At 35.1% G+C, this 27,576-nt stretch overlaps 1 protein-coding gene across 21 annotated transcripts in view; it reads right to left on the minus strand.

Annotated features, from left to right (window-relative positions):
- The window catches only part of ARHGAP21 (Rho GTPase activating protein 21), an 85,164-nt gene that overhangs the window by 14,343 nt on the left and 43,245 nt on the right, over nt 1-27,576 (minus strand). For 8 of the 21 annotated variants that reach the window (XM_060684290.2, XM_060684288.2, XM_060684280.2 and 5 more), the window contains 9 exons: nt 20,989-21,081; nt 20,116-20,194; nt 16,308-16,362; nt 8,131-8,160; nt 4,791-6,714; nt 1,615-1,776; nt 1,425-1,524; nt 1,290-1,326; nt 668-793 (listed from right to left, as the gene is read on the minus strand). In XM_060684290.2, the coding sequence (XP_060540273.2) occupies nt 668-793; nt 1,290-1,326; nt 1,425-1,524; nt 1,615-1,776; nt 4,791-6,714; nt 8,131-8,160; nt 16,308-16,362; nt 20,116-20,194; nt 20,989-21,081 (2,606 nt within the window). Of the gene's footprint in view, nt 1-667; nt 794-1,289; nt 1,327-1,424; nt 1,525-1,614; nt 1,777-4,790; nt 6,715-8,130; nt 8,195-8,368; nt 8,574-16,307; nt 16,363-20,115; nt 20,195-20,988; nt 21,082-22,153; nt 22,361-27,576 lie in introns of those variants that run through there. The other 13 variants (XM_087892891.1, XM_087892889.1, XM_087892888.1 and 10 more) reach the window with 5 other exon arrangements.

The following is a 27,576-nucleotide window of genomic DNA, read 5'->3' on the forward strand; positions in this document are numbered from 1 at the left end:
CCAGCACTGGACTGTAGCATGCCAGCAACTGGGCTGTGCAAACAAGCAAAACCCCATCTATGGGATACAGGCAGCACACAAAACCACAGCCCCGTGGGTCTGCAGAAAAGCCTTTCTCCATGGAACTGTTTCCTGGTACCCAAAAGGTTGGGGGCTGATGCTTTAAAGCACTCTGAGCAAATATAATCTTTTTAATAGGTTAATTGTAATAATGCCTATCGAATATTTTCTGAGTCAAAAATGACAAATTATCAAGGAATACAAATAAGATAGGACTTGTTTTTATATCACTGAGAATTTTTACATTCAAACAGAAAAAAAAATCCTAATAATTTATCTGTGTCAGTAGCCCAAAAATTTTCTTATGGTGAAAATATCAGTAAGATAAGCAATGGAATTGCAGAGCACTGAGTTGCGAAGGATCATTTAATTGTGTTTAATGTTTATATGTTTGTTTTAACAGTTCAAGAACAGGAAGATTGCGACAACTATACCAGGTCTATGCAGATTAACGGGAAAGTTTGAAAAGTTGAGTTTCTGCCAAAAGAAAAACAAGCAAGTTTCGAGTATTTTTCACAGGAAATGAAAAACCTGTAGGCATCTGAAAACATTTGAATATGTATAAGAAGACAGGTTTTACACTTAGCTGTGGTTTGGAAAACTGTACCTTCCCCTTGTCTGTAACCAACTGCCGAAAATGAAGATATCCTTCTTTGGAGGTGTCACCAAAGACTTCTGAAGCAGATGCTTTTCTGAATCCTGCATTTTCTGAAGATGCTTGGCTATTTGGAATCTAAAGAAAACATAATCAAACCAGCTTCAGCATTCTCTAATAATTCAAGATCTCCCTCTTCTTTCCCTTCCATCTGTCAGGTGGGAATACAGACAACTAGCATGAAACGGGACCTAATACTAACGGAACAGTACATTCCAGTCAGCCATCAGCTCAAAGGAACCCCAATGAATTACAGAAAAGGCCTGCCATATATCTCAATAAGTTGGTTTTCTTTTAATATGCAAGGAAGTAGTAATAATTCTAAAGTTAACTACAGAGTGTACCATCCTGTCTGTAGCCAAAAAAGGACTTTTTCATCAAATGCTATCTAATCTTTATAATTGGCAAAAGTCAATAACATCTGTCCACTAAGCTTGGATATTAATTAAAAAAAAATCACCATTAAATTTTAAGCAGTCTATATTCGCACATACCTAGGTGTAACTTAATGCTTAGTCATACAATACTAATGTTATTTACACAGCAGATAAATATTGAAAATAAAATAACTGACCTTAATTTCCTTTAAGCTCGGTGCATGCTTTATGGCCCTATAGATGTAAGGTAGATATTTTAGTGAACATTTTTATAGAAATTCCTAAATAAGACATCCAGTGATGCACATTTATATTTTTATAGATATTCTTACCTTTTTCCTTCTTTATAGTCATCAAGTCCTTCAGAGTAAGATTTGGACCTTTCATTTTTTGCAGGTAATTGATCATCTAGGTCACTAGTCCTAATTGATTCTGTAACCAAAGCAAAAGCAAAATCCCATATTTTAAAAATAAGCAGGTTTTGTTGAATTTAGCTTAAACAGCTTGAAACACTATACTAACCATGGCCAGAAGACAGTTGACGCCGAATAAAAGGTACAAGAGCAGTACAACTCAAAGGAACAGCACTGGTGGTGCCCATTGCTCGTGAAGGAGGTGGTGAAATAACAGCAGAAGCTGGAATGTGGGTGATGTCCAGGTCAATACTAGGACTGGTCAGCTCATCTACAAAAAGTATACAGCAAATTAGTATATTTTAGTAAAAAGGACAAGAGTTGGCTCAATATGGGAAAACTAGGAGGTTCTCCAGCAGTATCCAGAATACATGTTGGTAGAAATATAAGTGGCTGTATTTATACAAGATTTGTATAAATATTGTATAATATTGTATAAATATACAAGATTTAGGCAAATATTGAATTGAACAAAGACTGAGCTGAATCAATACAGTGTCATTAGAAAAGCTTTTAATAATAGGGTTATCTATATTTTAAATAAAAGAAATTTGTCAAAATAATAAATCTTTTAGATGGTCTATCTATTAAAAGATTGGTCTATCAATTGATTGGCATAAATAAGATTTCAAAATGAATGCAACAGTAAAATAAAACTGTTTTAAAGTTTTGCCAAAAATAACCACGTTTATTATAATGAACCTTCGGCAAAAGAAGGGAAATGCTATTATTCTTACAGAAAATTTAAGTAAGAAGCTAAAATTACCCAATGAACCTTTTAAAATAATAAAATCCACAACATAATCTCTGAAATATCAACATCTGCTATGCTACATGCAGATTATAGCTTCTAGTAACTTCTGATATAATTTGTCACAGGCTGTACATATTCAGAAACTTGTACTTTTTATTGCCACCAAAACTATCCTTCATATTCTAAAGCCTAAATGTTTTGAAACCTTGTCAGAGTTGTAGAAATTGCCAAAATCTAAAATAGTTTCACAAAATAATACAAAGCCTATCTTTGAAATAGCAATAGGGCTTCTCACTGTGGTTTCCATGTATAAAACAGAATTATAAAGAAACCAAGATTGTGAACGTGAGCATTTTTTCTTGTGATTAATTAATATATATAGTTTTACGTATTGTGCATTCTAATATGATATGTTTCTAAAAGGCCAATTGAGATAAGCAAGCCGTTTGCAAACAGTGATTTATTTTTTTCTTGTATGAACAAATCAGCACCTATTGCATTGTGGTTTCAAAGCAATTGGTGGCTCTGATTTAAGGAGACGGGGTTTATAACTCAAGTTTCCTAGTTCACACATGCATACACCAACTTGCAAACAAAAATGTCTCATCTTTTCTACCCTAGGTAGATTTAGTAATTCTATGATTTCTTGTGAGATTCCTTGTGAGTATGGTTTCACAATCTAAATTAAAGTATTATTTTCTCTCTCAGAGCTAAAATCTTTCAAAATTGCTGCTTTGAAATCTTAAAAACATGAACAACTGTAATTTATCAATGCGAACTTTATTTCTCAGACTTTTTAAAAAACAGGTCCCCAAAATGTATATCTGTAAAAAAAGGGAAAGATTTCTTATAATCTATAAAATAGGTTCTTGTTATATCTTCTCAACATATATCTTCTAGAAATAAAGATAATGAAATGAGGCATATTATTTTTATACTTCAAGTTTCATTCACATTCAATATCTTGACCAAGAAATGCTTTATTTGGAGCAAATTAAGAAGTACTGTAGACTGTGCTATTATATTGCAAAATTTCTCAGAATAATAGCATTTCTCTTTAAAGAGGTATATAGAATCCTTAAAAAGCTAGCTATATATAACTGAAAGTAAAAAGGTTGATAAAAATTAGTTCTATTTTACCATCAGGCAAAGAAACATGTCTATAGTTCCATCAGCTGATATGCAAGTTCTTGACCCAAAACACTGTCCATTTGTTCAAAATATACAAAGCAGTCTTCCTGCAATGAGCTTCACATTAGCCAATCTGAAATGCAGTAGCATGTGAAGGATATAGCTGAGGAAGCCATAATATCCTAATAGTTGTGTTATTTCATGGCCTTTTTTTCACTAGCCAATAATTCAGATGTCAATCTTTCCGAAATCTTCATTTTTTTTACTTACAAAAATTAATCAAGTTATGTTGTGTGTTGTATTTTTGTTTCAGTATGTTGTGTGATATTCTGATAGCCATATCACAAACAGTTAGATAAAATCTTCTAAAAATGAGAGTTAAAGGTCAAGCTTTAAAAAGCCTCTCGATGCTTTAAAGATTAAACTACAATTTTATTGTGAGGTGGTCAGAGAGTATCAAATTTCCAAATGAACTTTGTATCAGATTTTTAAAATGTGTAATTCAATATTACAATTAGGTCCATTTCTCCATGCACCTTACCTCCTAAAATCCAAGGGACTTTAGTCTGTCTTGCTGAAAAAGAAAACCTTTGAGAAGCTTAAAGGGGCTTCCAAAGTAGTTTACAACATGGCAGATTCTGCTCTCCAAAACCTTAAACTCCAGGGATATGCTCCTATCTATTAAATATGAATATAACTATATACTGCTTACAAGTATCAGTCAGAGGTGACATGAGAAATGATTTTAAAACAATTATTCTGGCTCTAAATCCTCATATGGACTTTGTGTAATATTCATGAATGCTGGTTGCAAAACAGAAATAAGACAAACTCCAAAGTCTTTGTAAAAGCATCCCATCAGTGAAATCAGGATTTTTTTTCTGAAATGGCTACAGTATTTTGAAAGACTTCAAACAAGTAGTCAAATTATCAGATATCCAATTAAGAAAATGTAGATGGCTGTGATGTCCACATGCTGGAGAAAAAAAGACATTATTATTGTTTCAAATCTTTATGATTTATGTTGAATTTGAATCAATTTAACAATCTTACACAATTAAGGATACTGAAAAAAAAACCCACATGCTACACATTAGCCATATTACACTTCAAAAAGAGGTGGGAGATCATTCTTCACTGGTCTTCCTCTACTGCAGTTTTAGCCTTATTTTTGTATGTGTATTAGCCTTGGACTAAAACGATTGAAAATCTGATCTGAGAATAATAAACTGGTAGAATGTTTAAGGATCCAGTAGGCACCATGGAGTTTGAATGCATTTTTAAAATTATCGTTTAGAAAACTAACCTACACTGAATAAAACAATGTATTCATGCCAAAGGATTAAATGGAAGATCCAAATATGTATCAAATTCAGAGAAATAAAAATGGTTTTGCTCACCTATGAATGGAATTGATGCCAAGGAATCATAAGGTGTGCAGGAACAAGAGGCTTTCCTTTCTTCTATTTTTCTTATATGAACTTCTCTCCGTGCATCATTGGGTAACCAACAAGTGGTCTCAGAGGCAGAGTCCTGACCATTTACAGCTAAAATATAGGACTGATGTCGCAAAAGTTGTGGGGTTTGATTGCCAGAAGATGACTTTTCCCGCAAAACCACTTCCTCCTCATTTGTCTCATCTATTGCTTGAACTTCAGACTGTTTTATAGCTTCGGTTTCAAAATTTTGAATCTTTTGTCTGACAGACACATCTAAATTAACCAAGGTAGTTAAGTGCTCGTTAACTTGTGGGACAAAATTGACAGAAGCTGTATAGGTAACGGGGGAAAGATTAGACTTACTCATGTCTAGTTTGGGATCTGGTGGACTTTCAGCATGTTTCCTGGATTGTTGAGTTGGCAAACCACTATAGTGCACATAATTAATTTCTCTTTGGTCTGTGGTTGTAGCACTATCCAGACTCTGATTAGAAGGAAATGATGGCTTTGCTGCATAACGTACACAGGTCTTCAAAGAACTATTTCTTGTGCTTCTAATTGTTGAGCGAGGTGCTCTTTCCTGAAAAGTGGTTGTAGAGTTTGAACCTCTAGTGGTTGGCAAATCCTTGGAAGTCTGCAGCAATTTTACATCAGTTGAATTTTTCTGGAATTGAGCAAAGGGTCCTAAGACTCGGTTGCTTATTTGTCTGTTGCCTGAAGGATAAACACCAGGAGCCACAGAAAAATCACTAAGGGACCCCTGAAACGTATGTTGCCATGAAGTTTCATAAATGCCTTGAGGGTCATTTTGATCAGTAAGTCCAGTACATTCATGTGTAATTTTTTTGGCTGTGCTTGAATCTGCAATAAGGTCCTCACTGTGAATACTTTCCACTGCTTCACCTTGTCTGCCTAAATAGTTCCAGGAGCGTGCCCTACGACTTCGAGGGCTGATAACTGGTGAAGTTAAAGTATCTTGCGAAGCACTTCTAGGCCACCTTTTGATTAATACAGTATCCTTAACTCTTTCCTGGGATATGCTCCTTTGCCGAGCAGATAGAGACTGTGAGCTCCTATCATGAGAGGTGCTTCTGCAGCGTACCTGTGAGCCAATATAGTAATCTATTGAATGTGAAGACGTGCCTCTTAAACTATCTAACCTTTCCTGTATGGTTCTGAAACCATATTTGGGAAAGCGTTTGTTATCAATATATTCTTTGTAGGTTTTGTAAGTTTTCCAGTCTATCTTATGACGGGCACTTGGAGAAGTGGTGTGATTAACATTAACAGAGGGAGAATCTCCACTCTGAGCAGGAGAACTACAACCTGAAGCTCCTTCTGGCTCTCCTTCATAGTTTCCAGAATCATAAGCTGTTTCTGGGGAATCTGTTGGTTTTGTAAGTGGAGTCTGAGGAAGTACAATGGCAGTGGACATCGAAGAGGAAGGTGAAGTGGTTCGTGGTTTTGCTTTTACAGAGGTTTGTTCCTTGAAACTGTATTTTATATCTTCTGTCTGGTGTGATGGACTAGTATGGTTTGTTCTAACTGATGAAAAGTCTACATCGTTCTCAGAAGGCACAACAACTGTTCTTATGGTCTCATTACAAACACAGACAGCTGTGTTAGATTTTGCAATATCTTTTGGAGATGGAGGCACTTGAATTTCCTTTCTGCAGGCCTTTTCAGGTTGCGCTAATGTCGGTACAGCTCTACTATTTGATTGCTTTCCCAGTGATAAGTCAGGAGGTGCTTTCTCCATAGGTAATGCCAGGACAGGAGATGGGTATGTTAATCGAGGATAACTTATTGGTGGAGGCTCAGGTATATAAAGAGCATTACCAGTGTAGGCTTCATTGCCTTTCTGGTAGGCATCTTGGGAATATGCCTGTGCACAGAAAATTTAAAAAGAAATTAAATCACTGTAAGTATTTACTGGAAAGCCATCATGCTATTTCAGAGGCATGAACATGGTAAAGTTAAATTCCTTGACAGAAATGGACTTCCTATTTAAAAAGAGTGAAATAGGTGCTCTCTACTAGGGATTTTTTCAATATTTTTCTATTATTGTTTTCCATGGATAAAAATATGCATGAAAAGTCTTCAGAAAGAAGCATGTTCTCGTTCTCTTTTTCTCTCTCCCCCTCTCCCCCCCTCTGTGTGTGTGTATGTATCAAATTGTAGCAAGTGCTGCAAGCAATGAAGAAAAAGAGAGATTATAAATATAAACTATTTTTCCGCCATGACATTTTAAAATTTCTTCTCCCCCCCCTTTATATTTTTTATATTTAGAGGCTGGGTTCTATAAATATCGACAGGTTAAATTTGCAGTTTGTTGTCACATAGAAACAGCAAGAAACCTCTGCATTTGATCCATTGGCTTTTCTAAAAGGCACAATTCCTGTATCTAACATGACTAGACAGTGGCAATGTCTTTGTTGCCAGCCAACGCCCACCCTCCCTCTGAATAAACTTACATGTTACTTATATAAATTCCATACTCTTCACAGTAGTGCTATTTTTTAAAGTCAAAGATATCCTGAACGTACATTATTGGTAAGTATATTCAAGCACTCCTTAAGCATGAAACACAGTCTGTCTTAAGGTAATTTTTCCTTATATACTTCATCATTTTCATCTTGTACTTTAAATAAATGATTCTTAAAGAAATATTTATTTTAAATTTTGCATTATTTCCTTTATATTACATTATTTGTATAACTATCAACAATAGCATATTTTCTAGGTCTGCCCAGAAATTGTAAATATTATTATTTTATACTTTGCAACGACTTTCTGAAGTAGTAATAAAAAAAAATAAGAATTGACAATGCAGGAATCCTTTCCTGATGCTTTTAAAATAAACAAACATAGCTTGTGTGTGATACTGTAATACAGCATTTCCTCTCAAACCATAACATGCTCCATTCAGAGAAATCAACATGCCCTGCCTTAGCATTAGACAGGTTGTACAAGCCTAAATGCAATCATAAACATTAGATCAAGAGCAAGTGTTAAGGATGAAAAGGCGAGCCGCTTGAAACACAGAGCTTAATAAATTTTACAGCGAGCAATAATTAAATGCAAAGTATTATAAGCTTTTTGTAAAAAAAATAATCCAAAATTTTAACACAGGCATACATTAAAGTGATAACAGGATAGCTATTACAATTGAGATTCAGCTAACCAGCAGATCTAGCTTGCTTTCAGCAACTTGCAGGCTTTAACAATCCAGCTCCTTGCAAATTTACGAAGAAACACATGCCTTACAAAAATCAGAGAAATGGCTACAGTACACTCTTACCAGTGCTCTGATATCCTTTGAAAACTGCAGCTGGCACAAAACAGGAAAACATAGTAAAAGCTGCCTATATATGTAAAGATAGAATTATGTTGTCATATTGAAGCCGAATACACAGCAAGCTAAAAATACAGCTACACCAATTTCTCTGGAAGGTACCAAAACGGCTGAGGTGCACCGGAGCGGACACAATAACTTCAGCCTCCTTGTGAGCATGTCAGTCTCGGATTTTTTTAAATACCTGTTTCTTGCATTTCTTCCCTAGCTTTCCAGAAAAAAAGAAAGCACATTCGTGCTGTGTGCTTCAGTGCATCTTTCGTGCTGCAAACTGAGCCCTCTGCTTGTGCCACAAGGCATCCCTTCTGCTACAGCAACATAACAGTCTTTCATCTCGTCTGAGCTGCTACCATCCCTGCTTCCAGATGACGAAACAAGGGCTTTATTATGCCTTTTAAATCTGTGCACCCCTTCCTCTCATAAATCTGAACAGCCACAAGCTGTCAGCTGACTCTACATCTGACATTAGAAAGATGATTTCAGAATAATTTTCATTAAAAAAAGAAACACTCCCACCATGTGATTATTTTCATTTTGTATATCTTTGCTGTTCCTTCCCTGACAAATTAGGAATTAGCTGTGTTTCAATTGTAAGGTATATTTGCATGTATTAGTTATACCAGAAAATATACATTCTGCATTTGTGTGTTTCTCAGATTATTAGGAGAAGAAAACAGGAGAGCAGATACACTGGAAAAATGCATCTAGAAAATTAAGCAATGGTGCATTTTAAGGAAACAACATATTGAGTGACACTCTGAAAGATGCCTATACTGCCTCCCTAGTCTAATGTAGGTTCAAATATTTATTCTCAAACCTGCACATTTGCAAAATTCTGAAAAATGGGCATTAAAAAAAGGTTGAAAAAAGTATGAAGCTGTAAGGCTGATATAATCACCAGCTGTAAGCCATTTCCTGATTCATTTCCTATTAGCACAAAGGAGAAAATATTAAAAAATAAAAAATCTTTAATATATATAAGAAGATGTCACATACAACTGAAGCTAAATATTTTGGAAATTAGGATCTTTTGGAGTAGGCAGCCATAAGAAATTTAGGTAATTTATTATTTAGGTAATTAATCAATAAGTTATTAATAATATCACATTTTGATTATTTTTCTTAAAAATTCAAGTATGGTCATTCATTATTTCAAAAGAAAACATCATATACAGAAAAATATATAAATCAAAGTAAATATTTTACAGTGATATCAAATATGTAAGAGTTCCATGTACAGATACAGCCTTTATGCTTAGAACTTGTAGAAATGGCAAAATTGACATTTTGATAGAGGTAATACAACAAAATTGGAAATCTTTTGTGGATCTTTTGTTGAGAAACTCCCACCCCCCTGGGATTTATAGATTTTCTGATTAAAAAGGGTTGAATATGGAATATATTTGTTAGTAACTGTTGTGGAAAAGTCACTTCTGTATATATATTTCCTTTTTCTTGCATTACTTTTTATGGCTTTTTTGTCTTTTTTCCCTTACTTTTACTTCAGATAAATTCATGTTTATCTTTTATTTCTTGGTAAATCTCCAATGGTTAAGGCACCAAGAGAGAAGTCAGACAACTGTGAGTTCTAATCCTGCCTTAGAAATGAAAGTGAGCTGGATGACTTTAGGCCAGTTGCTCTCTTGAAATCTGATTCACTTCACAGAGTTGTGAAGAAAATAGGAGGAGGAATGAATATTAAATATGTTTGCTGCCTTTTGCTATTTATAACAATAATAAAAGTGTGATAAACATTCTAAACAAAATGCTCAATGCTGAATATACAGCCAAGATGTCCCAAAAGTGCTTTTTTTCAAGAGGCAACTGGATTTTATGGTTTTTTTCTTTGAAGATGTTTCGCTTCTCATCCAAGAAGCTTCTTCAGCTCTGACTGGATGGTGGGGAATGGAGAAATTTATATCCCACCATCCAATCAGAGCTGAAGAAGCTTTTTAGATGAGAAGTGAAATGTCTTCAAAGAAAAAAACAGAAAATAGAGTTGCCTCTTGAAAAAAAGCACCTTTGGGACAACCATGACCTGGATGACTGAGAATCTCCATAGACATACAGCCAAGATATTACAATGGAGTTTGGATTGGACAAATGTGCTATCCTTACCATCAACAGGGTGAAAATAGTGAAAAGTAACAGAATCAAGATGCCCTGTAGAAATAACATCAAAAGTATGGATGAAGAAGATCACTACATATACCTGGGCATCCTTCAAGCTGACTATACCAGGTATACTGAAGTCAAGAAGAAGTTTAGCACAGGTAATCCTTGAGTTACAACCATAATAGAGCCCAAATTTATATTGCTAAGCAAAACATTTGCTAAGTGAATTTGGCCCCATTCTACAAATTTTCTTGCCACAGTTGTTTGTGAATCACTGCAGTTGTTAAATTAGTAACATGGTTTATTAAGTGAATCTGGCTTCCCCATTGACTTTGCTTGTCGGAAAGGCAATGATCCTAGAACACTGCAAACATCATAAATATGAACCAGCATCTGAATTTTGATCACATGACCATGGGAATACTACAATGGTTGTAAGTGTGAAAAATAGTCATAAGTCACTTTTTTTCAGTGCCACTCTAACTTTGAACAGTCATTAAACAAACTGTTGTAAGTCAAGGACTACCTGTAATGAATACATCAGAATGTAAAGAAGACCTTAAAGTTCAAACTAGATGGCAGAAATACCATCAAGGTGATTAATACCTGGGCATTCTAGTTATTAGATGTACAATTGAAAAACTGGATTAGACTCAAACTATCAACTGGGAGCCTTGAATAGGAAGACCAGAAACAATAAATCATCCCCTTCATCCACATAGCAATGTTGACAGATGAAGGAGCATTGGTGGGGGGTGAAATCTTGCACGTATACCAAACAGTGGAAGGAAAAAGGCCATTGGAAGACCTTCTGAAGGGCAGTGAAAAAGATTTGCTGAAGCTAGGACACCATGAAGGCTTATTGAATAGCAGAAACCAAACTGGTCTATAAGAAAGACCAAATGAAGCGAGAAAAGAGACATGGCAGCGCAAAGTATTACATAGCCTGTTCATAAAAAGCCAACAGGCAAAATAAATAACAACCAGATCTGCCAATGGCTAAGAACAGGAAAGTTAAAGAAAGAGACAGCTAATTCTGACAGAATAAGACCAAGCCTTAAGAAAAAAAATGCATATAAAGCCAGAATTAAGACGAGAACAGTTGACAGAAAATGCCCTCTCTGCAAAGAAACGGAAGAAACAGTGGAACACATCATTAGCTGCTGCATGATTGCACAGGCTGATTACAAAGTAGCAACATAACAAAGTAGCAACAATGGTGCATTGGAAATATTGTTTGTTGCAAGCAAGATCTGGTGAGAACACAAAGCAGACACAAGAAATAGAAAATAAAGAAGCTTGAATTATTGTCACCAGTTTTAGACTGTGAATATCACTGTAGATTACGCACACACAAAAACATTTGTTGATTAGAAAGACAAAAAAATGTCTGGACAGTGGTTGTGGCAATACCTGTAGACAGCAAAACAGAAGAGAAAGAACTGGAGAAAATCACAAAATACAAAGACCTGCAAATAGAAACAGAGTGGCTTGGCCAAAAAAACAAAAGACAAACAAACAAAAACCCAACGATAGAACCAGTGGTAAAAGATGTCTTGAACACAATCTGCATTGAGCAAATAATTTTTAGTTAACTACAAAAGTCAGTTTTACTTGGAACAGCTTGTATCTTGCAATAATATTTTTAATATTATTCAACAAAAACATTTGCCTGTCCCAGGTGCATGGGAAAGACTCAATAGGTAGCAAAAATGCAGAATCCAGTCTTAACAACTGACTGCATGACCAACCATAAAAGAAAAATGTCATGAAATCACAAACTCTATTGGATATGATATTACCAAATTCCATCAAGCCAAATCCCATGTTCACCAACCCTAAAGACACAGGTAGTTCTCGACTTACAACAGTTCATTTAGTGACCTTTGGAAGTTATAATGGCCCTGAAAAAAGTGACTTATGACTGTTTTTCACATTTACAACTGTTGCAGTATCGCCATGGTCATGTGACCAAAATTCAAATACTTGGCAACTGACTTATATTTATGACGGTTGCAGTGTCCTGGGGTCACGTCATCACCTTTTGTGATCTTCTGACAAGCAAAGTCAATGGGGAAGCCAGATTCATTTAATAACTGGGGTAAGAACAGTTGTAACCTGGAGCAAAATTCACTTAACAACTGTCTCGCTTAGCAACATAAATTTTGGGCTCAACTGTAGTTGTACATCGAGGAACACCTGTAATGACTGTTGATGTCTGGTAATCCTGACTTTAATAGATTGAAAATACAATGGGTGTAGGATTAAGTTTTGGATTGTTAATGTATGCCACCTGGAATCACTATGTATGAGTTGGGTGGGTACATAAATTTGTTAAATCAATCAATCACCATTCACTACATTTTGAAACCTATATTTTGAAGCAAAATATTTTATTTTGAATGTGTTTAAAACCAGCACTTTAAATGCTAGAAGTAGTCATTTTAAACCGCATCCTGTATTTCTGAATGTAAACACACATTTTTTGAAAAAATTAACTGGAAACATTCATGCCTGGACATACATACATAGATTACCTTAATGCATAAAAAGGAACTTCTTTGCCTTTTCTAAATGTTAAAGACACACACACTTGCAAAGTTTAGTTTAGATGTCAGGTCAAATTGGTTGGGTAATTAGAGTTGTAGAAATTCATAAACCATAGGCCTCTTTTTAAATGGGGAGAAATTATTCTTGACATATACATATCTTGTTTAGTTCTGTTCTCCGCCCCCCTTTTTTTGGGAGCTCATATTTTAATGTTGTGAATAAAATAAAAATTTATTGAAAAAAAGTTAGACACATACTTTTGCAAAGTTTAACTGGAAGTAATCCATCAGAAAGCAAAAAAAAAAAAAAAAAAAAAAAGAGAGAGAGAGAGAGAGAGAGACCATTACAACATATCCTATTTTGAGCCTTTCTGGGGGAATATAAAAGGTGGTAAAAGCTTTGGACTCCTGTGTACAAAATTACTTAAGGCTAATTCCACCACCCTAATTTTATTTTACTTTGAAATATTTTTGTAAACAGTAATGACTCAGGATGTTAGCATGACCCAGACTCTGAAAGCCTACATTATAAAAATACTTCATAATTGTCTGATAAATTGTTGACGTGAGCAAAAAGAACAAATTAAGGGGTACATAGAAAACACTCATTAAAAACCTTTCTGCAGACTTAACAGACCCGAAGCTCTCTGGATCATCCTAAGTATTCTAACAAGATGAATTGGTAACCTTCATATATTGTATTGAAGAAGACAAAAAAAGCACTTTCAATTTGGGTCCAATGTTTGATAATGAGGATTTTTATGATTCAGGCTTTCAGTGTCTGGGTCATGATAACACCTTAATCTTTATACTTTTGCAAAACTTAGAATAACCACAGATGGTATAACAGTCTCCCGTGTACTCTTCTCAAACAGGATGCTTGGTTCATGAGTACAGAGTGTTTGTCTTCTTCTAGGCCTTTCTTATGAAGGCCCAAGGATGGATTTTACCTCAAAACAAATCAGCCTGCATGTTGCTTGAACAAGACCCCTGCTTCTGCCCCAAAGCTAATTAAAATCAAGTTATAACAGAGGGCTTCTAGGTGTTAACTGTAATGATAGTTAACATAGTGATATTGTATTATGTTTTGTTCATTGCTGTAGGTAACTAGGTTGGTTGTTGGTTGTTAGTAGGTTGGTTGTTTACTGGCAAAAGCAAATACAGATCTAATATACCAACGTCTAAAGAGGGATTACTGACTACCATCACCTCTCTTTTTCTGTTGCTGGTCATGGGACAAAACTTAGAGCAGATGAACCAAAGGAAATTTCTAGTATCACTTCTAACGAATGAAAGCCAAGCAAATAGAAGCGGTTTACCTTTTAGAAGTATATTCATAATCTCAGTTTACATTAAGTTTCAGTAAAATTTTATGTTCAAATTCTGACAGTATTTATCAAAAAAGTGAATTTATCTGAAACTTTTTGCATATTAAAGAGGAAAGCAAACATGTTTTCCTTAGTTCAAGATGAAAATAATCTCTTCAATAAGTTTCCATCTCTATTTTTCTGAAGATTATCAAATTATTTTCATGTTCTTATACAGGTATTTCTCAATTTACAGCCATTTGTTTAGTGACAGTTTGAAATTACAACAGCACTGAAAAAAGTGACTTATGAGCATTTTTTACACTTACAACTGTTGCAGCATTCCCATAGTCACATGATCAACATTTGGATGCTTGGCAACTGGCATGTATTTATGACAGTTGCAGTGTCTTGGGGTCATGTGATCAACTTCTGCAACTTTCTGACAAGCAAAGTCAATGTTACTAATATGTTAGTAACTTAACAAATGCAGTGATTCACTTAACAACTGTGGCAAAAATGGTTCTAAAATGAGGCAAAACTCACTTAATAACTCTCTTGCTTAGTAACATAAATTTTGGGCTCAGTTATGGTTATAAGTCGAGGACTACCTTTCAAGCTAATAACATTTATAGAATACTATATAAACTTTATTAGTCATTTGACCATACCAAAGTATAAAACTAATATTAATAAACAAGTAGATAGAAAGAAAACAATAGGACTTGTTCACAATAAATTAGCACCCCAACAGTTAATCCCAAAATGGTCTAAACTTTCTGTCCTCTTTGAAATGGCCCTTGTATAACTAAGGCGGTTTTCCTAGTGATATGCAGATTCATGGGCTGCAAAAAGTAAAACCGTTTCTCCTGGGTACCGCAGTATTTTTTAGTTTTTACATGAAATTAAATGAAAAATGTCCACTGTCTTCCAAGGCTGGTGTTCCACAAATACAGTCTTTCTTCAAATGAAACTCCATGAAATCTCCCATATTTTACCAGGGAGTCTAGTTGTTTGAAACAAGCTCTTGCAAAAGCTCTTTTGAGACATTGAGGCATATCAGTTTTAAATGTTTTTTTTCGAATTGGGAGGCTGATTTGTGTTGAGCCAGGCACTACAAAAACTTAAAATATTTAAGTGATGCTAGATAATATTGGGACAGTCACATTAGTGACTCTTTGAAAATTTTGCTGGCCTTTAGATCTCATTGGACTGGAAATTGGATGGAGAATCCATATTGTGAGATGACACATCTGAAAGCAGAATGATCAATCTCAAGGTAGCCTGTCATGCAACTGTTCTTCGAAACATGGCTTGGATAGTCTATCTGGATCCATAGAAAGGATTTTCAGTAGTTGAATTATTACTAGCTGGGTTTGTATGGGGCAGTGATGGTGAACCTTTTAGACACCGAGTGCCCAAACTGTGTGCATGCACATGCCCAAACTGAAAGGTATGCGCACATGTGCGGACATGCACATGCTTGCGTGGACACACAAGAAGGTGCACTTGTGTGGACATGCATGTGCACACACAGACACGCACACACACACGCACATGCACACATGCACATGTGGAGCTGCAGGCATGCGCAGCAAGAGTTAAGATCTTTTTCTTTCATGAGCTTCTGTTTTGTTGTTTGCAGGGAAACAGAAGCTCACAAAATAAACGCCACGGAGATCTGACCTGGGGCAATGGTGCGCATGTCAGCAGAGAGGGCTCTGTGTGCCACCTCTGGCACGTGTGCCATAGGTTCATCATCACGGGTATAGGGGTTATACCCAAATGTGAGTTTACTCCTGGAGTTGGTAGAGATTTATCCACCCCCAAGATGCATTTCAGAAGAGTAGAGTGCATCTGTTCCATAAGAAGGCAACATAATTTATATTCATTTCACTAAAATGAACTATAAGAAACACAAAAAGTATCTTTTTTGCTAGTTCGTTTTTACCTAGTTTTACAGCACTAAAATTGCAAATAAAATAAAATAAAGTAGAATAGAATAAGAGGGGTGAGTGATCATTTATAAATACAGAAATAGAGTTATTCAAAGCTTTGTTACATTCAATATGCTAATTAAAGACTTGAATCCCTTTTGCAGGAATGTTATGGAGACTTTGATTTTAGATTTCAGGTTAGAAGTATAACTTACAAGTTGAAGAATGTCCTCATCTTTTGGCATAACACTGAGTTCCAAGTCATCATCACTGTGGGAAAAATAAATACACAACTTTATTATCAAGGAAATAAATTAATATACTAACAATTTGAGAAGGAATTTCATTTCTAGCTATAAAAATAGGAATATTAATAACTTTAATACTTACCCTTTTTCAAAAATCCAGAGAATATAAGAAAAACCCAGCACAGAATATATTTATTTCTTTTAATATTATCTGCTATGAGTCACTTGTATTTTTTTAAAGCACAACCCATGCATTTGTTTTCAAAATTACCTCCATGCAGATAATTTATTATGCAAAAATAAATGATGAAATTAATGTATTCCTGCCACTTAGAAAAATAAATTTAATTAATTAATTAAATTAAAAGAAAATAAAACATTTAGAATATCTCCTGTTCATACTGTAGTTTCCAATATAAACACAAATAGTCCTTGACTTACGCCCACAACTGAGCCCAGCAATTCTATTGCTAAATGAGAAAGTTCTTAAGTGAGTTCTGCCCCATTTTATGGCCTTTCTTGCTTGCCACAATTGTTAAGTGAATCACCACGGTTGTTAAGTTAGTAACACTTACATGATTAAGTGAATTTGGCTTTCCCATTGGCTTTGCTTCTCAGAAGGTCACTAAAGGGGAACACATGACCCTGGGATACTGCAACTGTCATAAATATGAACCAGGTGCCAAGCATTCAAATTTAGATCACATGACCATGGGAATGCTGCAACAGTCGTAAGTGTGAAAAACAGTAATAAATCACTTTTTTCAGTGCTGTTGTCATTTTAAATGGCTGTAAGTCAAGGACTACCTGTATGAAGGCAGTAGGCAGGGGCAAATCCTATGAAAATGTGCTTCAGTTGTTTCATCTTCTATCTCAGGCAGGGATGAAATGCTCCCAGTTCTGTTCTGCCCCAGCTCTGGATTCCCAAGGATTGTGACACATACCAACGGTCCTTATCAAAGTTATAATGTACCAAGAAAAAACAAACTCCCGCAAAGGTTGGCAACCAGCCCAGAAAACAAGATACGATAAGACACTCATTCTCCAAAATGCTCTGTAATAATTACACGTTGTTTCCAGCAAGAAATTACTAACTGCATGAGACTTAAATAGGCTAAGGGAGTGGCCAATTATCCTTAAACCTTACTCTCGAGGAGACCTCCTCCTCCTGAGTAGCCACTCCTGCCTTTTGGCAGCCCTGTGTGCTCGAAGAGAGGCTCCTCCACTTCGCTCTCTCCACTTGAAGGAGCCTCTGGAGGTTCTGAAGGCCCTGGCTGAGTCTCTGCCTCTGGCACCACATCCTCTTCCACCTCCTCGCTGTCTGATGAGAGCGCCGGCTGCGCCGGCTGCTGGCGCAACCCCACACCAGCCTCCTCGTCATTGGGATCAGCCATGATTCCAATCTGGCGGGCCACAACAGATTCAGACTGGATCTCCCAATCCGGTAGCGATGGTGATGGGTGGTTCAGAGAATCGGTAGCAAAAATCCCTGGCCACCCCCCATGCCCAGCTGAGCTGCGCGATCATCAGAGGTTGTTTTTTTTTAAAACTTTTAAAAGCATTTTTTCTAAAACCTCTTTGGCTGAAAAGGTTGTAGAAAAAATGCTTTTAAAAGGGTCTGATGATCCCAGCTGAGTTGCCTGATCATCAGAGCCTTTTAAAAGCATTTTTTAAAAGCATATAAAAATTTCCAGTGTTGGAGCATTCACAACTTCTGTAGGCAAGTTGTTCCATTTATTAATTGTTCTAACTGTCAGGAAATTTCTCCTTAGTTCTAAGTTGCTTCTCTCCTTGATTAGTTTCCACCCATTGCTTCTTGTTCTACCCTCAGGTGCTTTGGAGAATAGTTTGACTCCCTCTTCTTTGTGGCAACCCCTGAGATATTGGAACACTGCTATCATGTCTCCCCTAGTCCTTCTTTTCATTAAACTAGACATACCCAGTTCCTACAACCGTTCTTCATATTTTAGCCTCCAGTCCCCTAATCATCTTTGTTGCTCTTCTCTGCACTCTTTCTAGAGTCTCAACATCTTTTTTACATCGTGGCGACCAAAACTGAATGCAGTATTCCAAGTGTGGCCTTACCAAGGCCTTATAAAGTGGTATTAACACTTCACGTGATCTTGATTCTATCCCTGTTTATGCAGCCCAGAACTGTGTTGGCTTTTTTGGCAGCTGCTGCACACTGCTGGCTCATATCTAAATGGTTGTCCACTAGGACTCCAAGATCCCTCTCACAGTTACTACTATTGAGCAATAATACATATACTATACCTGTACATTTGTTTTTCTTCCCTAAATGTAAAACCTTACTTTTTTCACTGTTGAATTTCATTTTGTAAGATAGCGCCCAATGTTCAAGTCTGTCAAGATCCTTCTGTATCTTGAGCCTATCTTCTGGAGTATTTGCTATTCCTGCCAGCTTGGTGTCATCTGCAAATTTGATGAGTTCCCCATCTATCCCCTGTTTAAGTTATTGATGAAGATGTTGAAGAGTACTGGGCCTAAAACAGAGCCTTGGGGTACTCCACTGGATACGTCCCTCCATATAGATGCAGCTCCATTGAGGACTACATGTTGAGTGCGGTTGGTCAGCCAGTTACGAATCCATCTGGTGGAGATGCTATCTAACCCACATTTTTCTACTTTATCTAGTAGTAGGTTATGATCTACTTTATCAAATGCTTTACTGAAGTCCAAGTAAAATAGATCCACACTTACAAAGGATTAAATTAATCCCAGCTATCTAGCCATGTTTTGGGAACACCAAATCCCAGTCAACTGCTCATTTTTGCTTATACAGACCAGCAAGAAATAGAGGTGGAAAGAACAGGCTGAATTCAATCCCCCAAACAGCTTGCCTGGCCATTCAGAAAGGGATTAATAATGAAGCCTGCCAGTATTTCCAGGGAGAAGTGTCCATTGGTGGGTTACCAAGCATTTTCTGAATGAACATGTAGATAATCCTTGTGACTGAGCAGTTGTTCAGCAGCCATTCAAAGTTATGATGGCACACATCCTTATAATTACAGCCCTCACAGTGTCCTTGTAATCACAAGACTGCAATTTGAGCACTTGATAACTGGCTCATAATTATGACAGCTGCAACATCTCAGAGTCACATGATCACCACCTTCACTGCTGGCCTCCATCAAGCAGTCAATGATGAAGTCAGGAGGGGGGTCACAAATGGCAATCAAGTGATTGCAGGATACAGCACCTGTATAAGATTCATCTAGTGATGGCAATTAGAACTGCCACAATTGCTATTGTAAGTTGGCATGATCAGGTGACATCGTACTTTACAACTGTGTTGCTTAGTGACGGAATTCCTGGTCCCAATTGTGGTTGATAAGCAAGGATATATATTCCTGAAGAATGACTTTTGACCCGACTAGTGTGACTGTCCATTAGCAAACCAAACATAAGAAGACTTGGCTAGTAAATGATTGGATTAAGTATGATATATTTTGGAAAAAAAATACCTATAAACCCTGGTGTAAAGTGTGGTGAAATTCACTTCAGAATTATTTTCATTCTTGTAAATGTTATCAACAAGAAAAGCAAGACTGAAATGATTAAACTGGAAGAGGAGAAAAACTAGATGTTTTAAACCATTCACCTTCATTTGTCAACCATTTGACTTTGAGGTTTATTATAGTTCATCGTATCTTATCACAGAACATATTTCATAAATCAATCAATACTTTTTGAAATATTTATATGAAATATTTTATATGAAAATTCAAATGATATTTAAAAATAAATGGTTTACCTGTTCTGAATTAAAGAAATTACTTGAGAAAATGTCTTTCCGATGATACTTTCTCTGTTCACTTTTATAATTCTGTCACCTACAGATTAAAAAAAGGAAACAAAGTCATTCTTTTCTTGATTTAAAGCTAACATAAATGTTTTAACAAAAGGGGAATTAAAAACAATTCTAATTTTCTAATTGTCTTCTTTACATCTACTATAACACCAGAACTAGGAAGATGACTCAGCTTCCAGACAACTATACCTGAGTGACTGAGAATGTTCGATACCATAACTAGGATTATTCTAATAATACCAGCTATGTTATCATGGATGAAAATCTACAAGTGTGGAACTCATTTATTATTTCAGATCTCATGGCATTTACAGAACATGGATCTCACAATATGGAAATATAGAACAACTTCTTGCCCTTTTCTAGCAATATATGAAGTGGTTATGGTTTTCAAAACTCATTAACTCTTTTAAAAATCCACCAACAAAAACTAGCCATAAATTATTAAAACTGCCTAAAAAGAATTACCTAGATATCACTCTTATCCAAGAAATGTTCTTTTATTGTTCAGAAACACTGAAAAAAATAATTCTATTTATGACATTTCATTAAACCTCAATTTAATGAGCTAACAGAGGTGAAGTAATTTCCACCATTGCCAAATGACCATTAAATTGTTAATGGTATTATATGCACGTGTAAAACATACAAAACGTACTTCATGTATATAAAATGTCTGAGAATCATCCAGACTGATTTGCCAAACAATGAAATTTGGCAAGAAGTTTAAATTTGCCTATTGAATTATTATCTATAAAATCCTATACCAGCCAGATTCAGAGATATGATTACTATATAAAGAGAAGTGAAAAATACCTGTGGATAGTCCAGCTTCAAAAGCAGGTCCTCCTTCTCTAACTTGTTTAACAAATATGGTATCCACTGGCTCAGGCTTCTTTCTTGTTCTCCCTAAAAGATAAATGGAACATAAATATTGAGGCCATGAAATATTTTATAGATATATAGAATATCCTTGTAAGAAGTCAACATTTCATTACTGAAATATTAATAGTTTTATTTTGTAGACAATTTTGTAGACAATTATTCAAGTTTTGAATTATTAGTTTCATTGTAGCATCTAGTGTTATAAACTTTTTATCCAGTTTTTTCACAAATTGCAGTATGTGGTAGACATCTAAATAGCTCAGTCTGGTGGTAATTATGAAGATTTTCTGAAACAGCATAAATAACTTTGTGGATTGGTTTCATTAATATATGTATAGCTAGAAACAAATAACTATCTTGAACAGCTGGATATTTGCAGCCCTATTACTAATAGTAATAGTAGTAATAGCAGCAGACACATAACAATGGAAGCACGCTTAGCTGAATAGTAAAGCTGAAAGACAGAAATTAACACGCACATACCATTATAACTGAAAAATACAAACTGTATTGTATAATAGATGAATTTAGGTCCTTCTAGAAAAGACTATTTTTCTTTAGAAAAATTATATCTAAGTTTTATTATCAAAAATAAATTATTTACTAATTAAGAAAAACAATTGTTGCTCATGGACGTCACTAAATGGGCAGGTTTACTCAAAACTTATTTTATTTTGAAATATGAATTGAAAAGTGCAAGCAGACACTACCCATAATAAGTTTACCGTACTGACTGTATTAAATGCCATAAATATATTTGTGAGGCAGTTAAAACGACCCAAGAAAATAGACTTAATAAATGATGATGGCTATATATGATCCATTAACTCACCTAACATTTCTCCTCTACATTTGCATAGAATTTCAACGGTCAATGTTAACTGAAGATTGTTACAAATTATCCCAACATTCTTCTGCATTCTTTAGAATATCCTCCAATATCTATAAAGTTGTGAGAACTTTTCTGGAATTTTGCAAATACTTGGGGATTGATAGTGGTTGCCCTAACATTTAATCTTTACAAAGATTACCACTAATGTTCCATGTCTTTAAATTCATGAACCTCTCCCAAAAGGAATCTTTTTAAAATACAAACCTCGAGCTACTTCAGTGAAGTCTACTTCAGTTCTTGAGCAAGAGAAAGGGATGCATGGATTAGGACAAGAACATCCTGAACCCATCCTTAGACATTTTTATTCAACCACCATTCCACCCTGTTGCAGTCCAAACGTTCTTGCAGCTTACAACAGGTAATAGCATCTTTCTTTAAAGGTTCAGAAGAAATAGGTTCTGGCTGACACAGCTGCAATTAATGATGAAATTTAAAGTCTCGCCTTAACCTGTGAATTGTTCTATTAACTAATTTTTGCTTCTAGTCTTAATATATTAACACTTGTATGCCACAGAGTTTTGAAAATGAAGCAGCATGTAGATTATGGTAATAAACAAACAAACAAGCCCAAAAGATGAATGGTGCTTTTTCCTCCCTGTTCTACAACTGATTAAGCTTTTTGACACATTTATTCTTTTTTAATTAGAAGAAAATCCATCACATTGTATCTATATTGCTATAAATAGGAAAAGGATTTCATATCCAGACAAGAATGAAACTGGTTGTGCATTTTGTTAAAATTATTTGCAAAAATTTTAACTCAGGCTGATTGAAATAACTCATTCTTCAACCTATGAAACATATTTTCAATATAACAGAGTAAAGAAAGAATAGTTCTTTTTCATTTCAACGAACTTTATTTACACTATCTCTATAATATGAGATGGCAAAAATGGTGCTCATGAAAATGTGAAAAGACAAATGCTTGGCTATTTTAAGAAAAAATCAGTTTATAAAATTATTAGCAATGGTGATGGGTACTGGCTGTACATATATATTACTTTTCCATCTGTTGATTCTAATATAGGCAAACAGTCAAATCTCAAAAGATTTCTGAAAAAAATTAGGGTCCTCAGAATGTTGAATGTTGGGGTGCTCCACAGTGACCTGAAAAATGTTTAATAATTTACCGTAATGATTTAATGGAATAGCTATACTGCATTTTCTAAATAAGTATGAAGTGACTACAGCTGTAGCAAAAATGAGATTTAGTAGCTCACATCGCCTGAAAAGCATTCATTGATAGATGAAAATAAGGAAATTGAAATTGCAGTTGCCATGGATACCATTACACAAAATCAAAAGGCAAATGGTTAGAAGAAGTAACAGAAAACACGATAAGTGCACAAAAATATCTTAGAGGAATTATAGAAATAACGAATTTTAATGGGTGTTTTAGTTTTTTAATATAAGGGCCAAATTATTTAATATGTTTTAAACTGTTTTTAAACTTTATGGATATATGTGTTTTATTGTGGCTGTGCACTGCCCTGAGTCCCTTGGGAGAAGGGCGATATAAAAATCTAAATAATAAATAAATAAATAAATATTCTCTACTTCATTTAACATGCTTCTCAAAAAGGAAAAAAAGTATCTTATTTAATTGAAATGAAATTGAATGAATGTATGTGTACAGGTAGTCCTCAACATATGACCACAATTGAATCCATAATTTCTGTTGCTAAATGAGACAATTGTTAAGTGAGTTTTGCCCCATTTTATGACATTTCTTAGGGATACGGTGGATCAGTGGCTAAGACACTGAGCTTGTCAATCGAAAGGTCGGCAGTTCAGCAGTTTGAATCCCTAATGCTGCGTAACGGGATGAGCTCCCTGTTCTTGTCCCTGCTTCTGCCAAACTAGCAGTTTGAAAGCACGTAAAAAATGCAAGTAGAAAAATAGGGACCACCTTTGGTGGGAAGGTAACAGCATTTTATGTGCCTTTGGTGTTGAGTCATGCCGGCCACATGACCATGGAGATGTCTTTGGACAGCGCTGGCTTTTCGGCTTTGAAACGGAGATGAGCACCGCCCCCTAGAGTCAGGAGTGACTAGCACATATATACGAGGGAAACCTTTTCCTTTCCTTTATGACAAGTGTTAAGTGAATCACTGCAGTTAGTAACATGGTTGTTAAGTGAATTGGGCTCCCCATTAACTTTGTTTGTCAGTAGATCGCAAAAGGTGATCACATAACCCAGGGACACTGCAACTGTCATAAAATATGAACCAATTGCCAAGTGTCTGAATTTTGATCATATGACTGTGGGGTTGCTGCAACTTTCTAAATGAATGGTTGTAAGTCAAGGACTACCTGCATACATATATTCTCCACTTAAATAAGGTAAGGCTTACCATATACCCACGCACCTTTATATCATCATGTTGAATTTTAATTATCTAATAATGTTCTCAATAGTTTTATTTATTTTATATCCTGTCTTTATTATTTTCATAAACAGCTCAGGGCACAGAGCATTTCTAATTCTCTCTCCTCCAAATTTCTCCAGAAAGACAATCCTGTGAGCTGAGTTAGGCTAAAAAAACGATTGGCCCTTGGTCACCCAGTTGGCTTTCATGCCTAAATTGGAACTAGAACTCACAAATTCCAGGTTAGTTCATAATAAGGACTAAAAGTACACTTTTTGATTTTTATAATTATAACTGATATAAAAAGAAATTAAAGATACCCGTATTCTAGAACTGAATTCTAGCAAAATCAATAATCATTCATCACAAAACACATTGAAGTATTCTAATAGCTCAACATTATTTTTGTATGCAAAAAGTAGATACAGAAAAGCTTTGACCCATTTCTCATTACACTAAAATTTCACATTATCTAATAACACAAGATTCAAATTATAGAAAAGGAAACCACATTTCACACCACTTCTAGTTCAGTTATGGATCTTATTACCTCAAAATATATTATGACCTAGTTAGTTGTAAAAGTGAACTTGACAAATTCTCTGAAAATAGTAACTACTTATCACAATTACATCCTAGATTCAAAGGAAAAATTAGATACACAATCCAGGAGAAAAACACTCATGTAAGGTGAATGATGCATATCAACAACTTCCTAATTTTAACAATCTTAAATGTAGACAGGTAATTTTTCAGAAATAAAACCCCACAACACCTGATTCCATTTCAAGAAACTGCATCTCTGGAGTTAACAGTGTCAGATTTTATCAGCAAAAGGGTGAGGCAATTTGGCTTCCACTAAGGTCTGGCTGAAATTATTAAAATAAAAGAGCTACAGTGAGTCAGGCTTACACATTAAACTATGGCTTTACAACTGAAAAAAAATGCTAACTTTTCAGAATGAACTTGACAGAATTATTTAATATTTTCCTCATTTATTGATAGTCCATGTTCAGTCTAAATGACCTGTAAGAAAATTTCATAACAAGTAATTGTTTTTATGCATAAAACTATTTCTGAATCCAGACATTGTTAATTATTCTTGGATAAGTCAATGTCAGAAATGAATCATAACCATTTATGTCTCACTGATTGGTAATCAATCAATCAATCAATCAACAATGATTGATGGCTGTGAAGCATAATTTGCTAAGTTAGCTCCATCTATTACTTTCAGAGCACTTGCTACTCAAGTTTGAAAGAATTTCATACTTTTACTCAACTATGCCACTAGGTGGCTCCTGGGCATGTAATTAAAGCACCAGCATAGCAGCAAATTTCACATGTAAAAAACCAATCTATCCACTATGACAAGTATGCTTACATGAACATTGGCTACCTTATATCTTAGCTACTTTATAAAGATATAAAAACATAAACTTTCTGATGCTACTCTTATATGGCCATACTGAGCATGAATTCTGAGTTATTTATTCCCTCATAATACAGAATTTTATGGTGCCTTTTCTATGTTTTAAAAGTTAACTTGCTCTTAAAATGTTTTTAATAAAACAGTTATTGAGGCATACTGTTCATGCATCTATAATTGAGAAATCAGTAAGTTTTATTTTACAATTTTACTTTTTAATTTATCTGAAAATGTATGGTTTTAACCCATAATTATGTATTTTATACACATGAGGGGATGTTCAAAAAGAGGAGGATTGAAAAACTCAGATGGGATCCACAACCAGAAAATCAAATCCCTCTTTTATTTATTATTAAACTCTTTTATTTATTCATTCATTTTATTATTAAAGCAGGTCCTGGGGGAGGGTCACTTTTATGAGCTGATAGTCAACTGGATGGCCCTACAAATAAAATAAATAAAATAAATACATGTCCCAATAAAATGAAGTCCATACATAAGAGAGATTGTTCGCACAGTAACAAAATAAACAAGCAATTCACTCTCTTTCTGAGCTACTAAAATAAAGGAGGCATAAAAGCATAATAATGAAGGAACCTAAATAATTAAAGTAGTCCTCAATTTATGAGCAGAATGGAGACTGCCAATTATGGTTGTAAGTTATTATAGTTGTAAAAGCAGATCATCATGTGATCAACCTGATTTTTAAGAATGTTTTGTTAAGCAACCATGATGACTGTTAAGTGAACCCATTGTTTGCTATGGGCATTTTTGCCAAAACTAGAAGTAGCCAGTTTTCAGAAAAAATGTTGCAAATTCTGGTCACATGACTGGAGGGGGGGAGAGCAGTCATAAAAACTTCAGAACTGGGTCATAAGTATTAGGGGAGGGGGTCTGTCATAACTTTGCAAGTTAACTAGCTGTATCCCTATTATTTCTTTGTAGAAAATCAATGTAGTTACTTTAACTTTCATGAAGCTCCCTATACTCACTGCTAAATGACTAGATTTTTTTTTAAATGTATCCAATGGCTAATAAACATTGATTTGATCAGTATTTGATATCAGTTGCTGTCTTGCAACTACCATCTGTTTCCCTTCATTTTAATTCTACAATTACTTAAATGGCAAATCCTTCTTTTTTTAATTTACTCCAATCTCTTGAACACATAGATTTCTATCTTTTTCAACTGCCAATATTTACCTCATAATTCACAAATGTAAAACTAGTATCTAAATTTCATTTCCCCCCCCCCCCCACCCATGTACGGGCAAACCTAAGCTGCTATTTATTCCCCTCAAAATGCATAATAACCCTCTTTTTAGCTTCTTTTAAGATAGCACATACTGTCATAGTTCAGTATTAATACATCCACCTGGGACAGACCCAAATACTGAAAATCACACAAAAAAGCAATACCCTCTCTGTCTTAGCCTCCATTTTCATCTGCTTCATGTTCTTCATAGAGATGTTGTCAAGGATGAAATTTCCTGGCTCCAAATATAACCGTCACTAACTATTGTAATTAATTTGGTGTAATAAAGAAAGTAGAGCTAAGTTCTTCTCAGGTAAGGCTAAGAGAAACTTTTCTTTTTTCTCCCAGCAGTCTGTTGCAATGTTTTAATGATGTTGGGTAACTTGGAAATAGTATTTTTTCAGATATCTAAGATCCGTGCACAAGGCTCTTAGTCTGTCTAACTATTCACCAAGAGAGACAGATATCACCCTTAGAGATTTTTGCCCTACATCAGTTCTGTTAGTTTGATAAACAAATTGATTTGAGTTTTATCTATGTTACTGTGTTCTTTTTAAATGCTTTATTGTGTTTT

Source organism: Pantherophis guttatus, chromosome 4, assembly GCF_059756535.1.
Source record: "Pantherophis guttatus breed Tessera chromosome 4, ASM5975653v1, whole genome shotgun sequence".
Lineage (NCBI taxonomy): Eukaryota > Metazoa > Chordata > Lepidosauria > Squamata > Colubridae > Pantherophis > Pantherophis guttatus.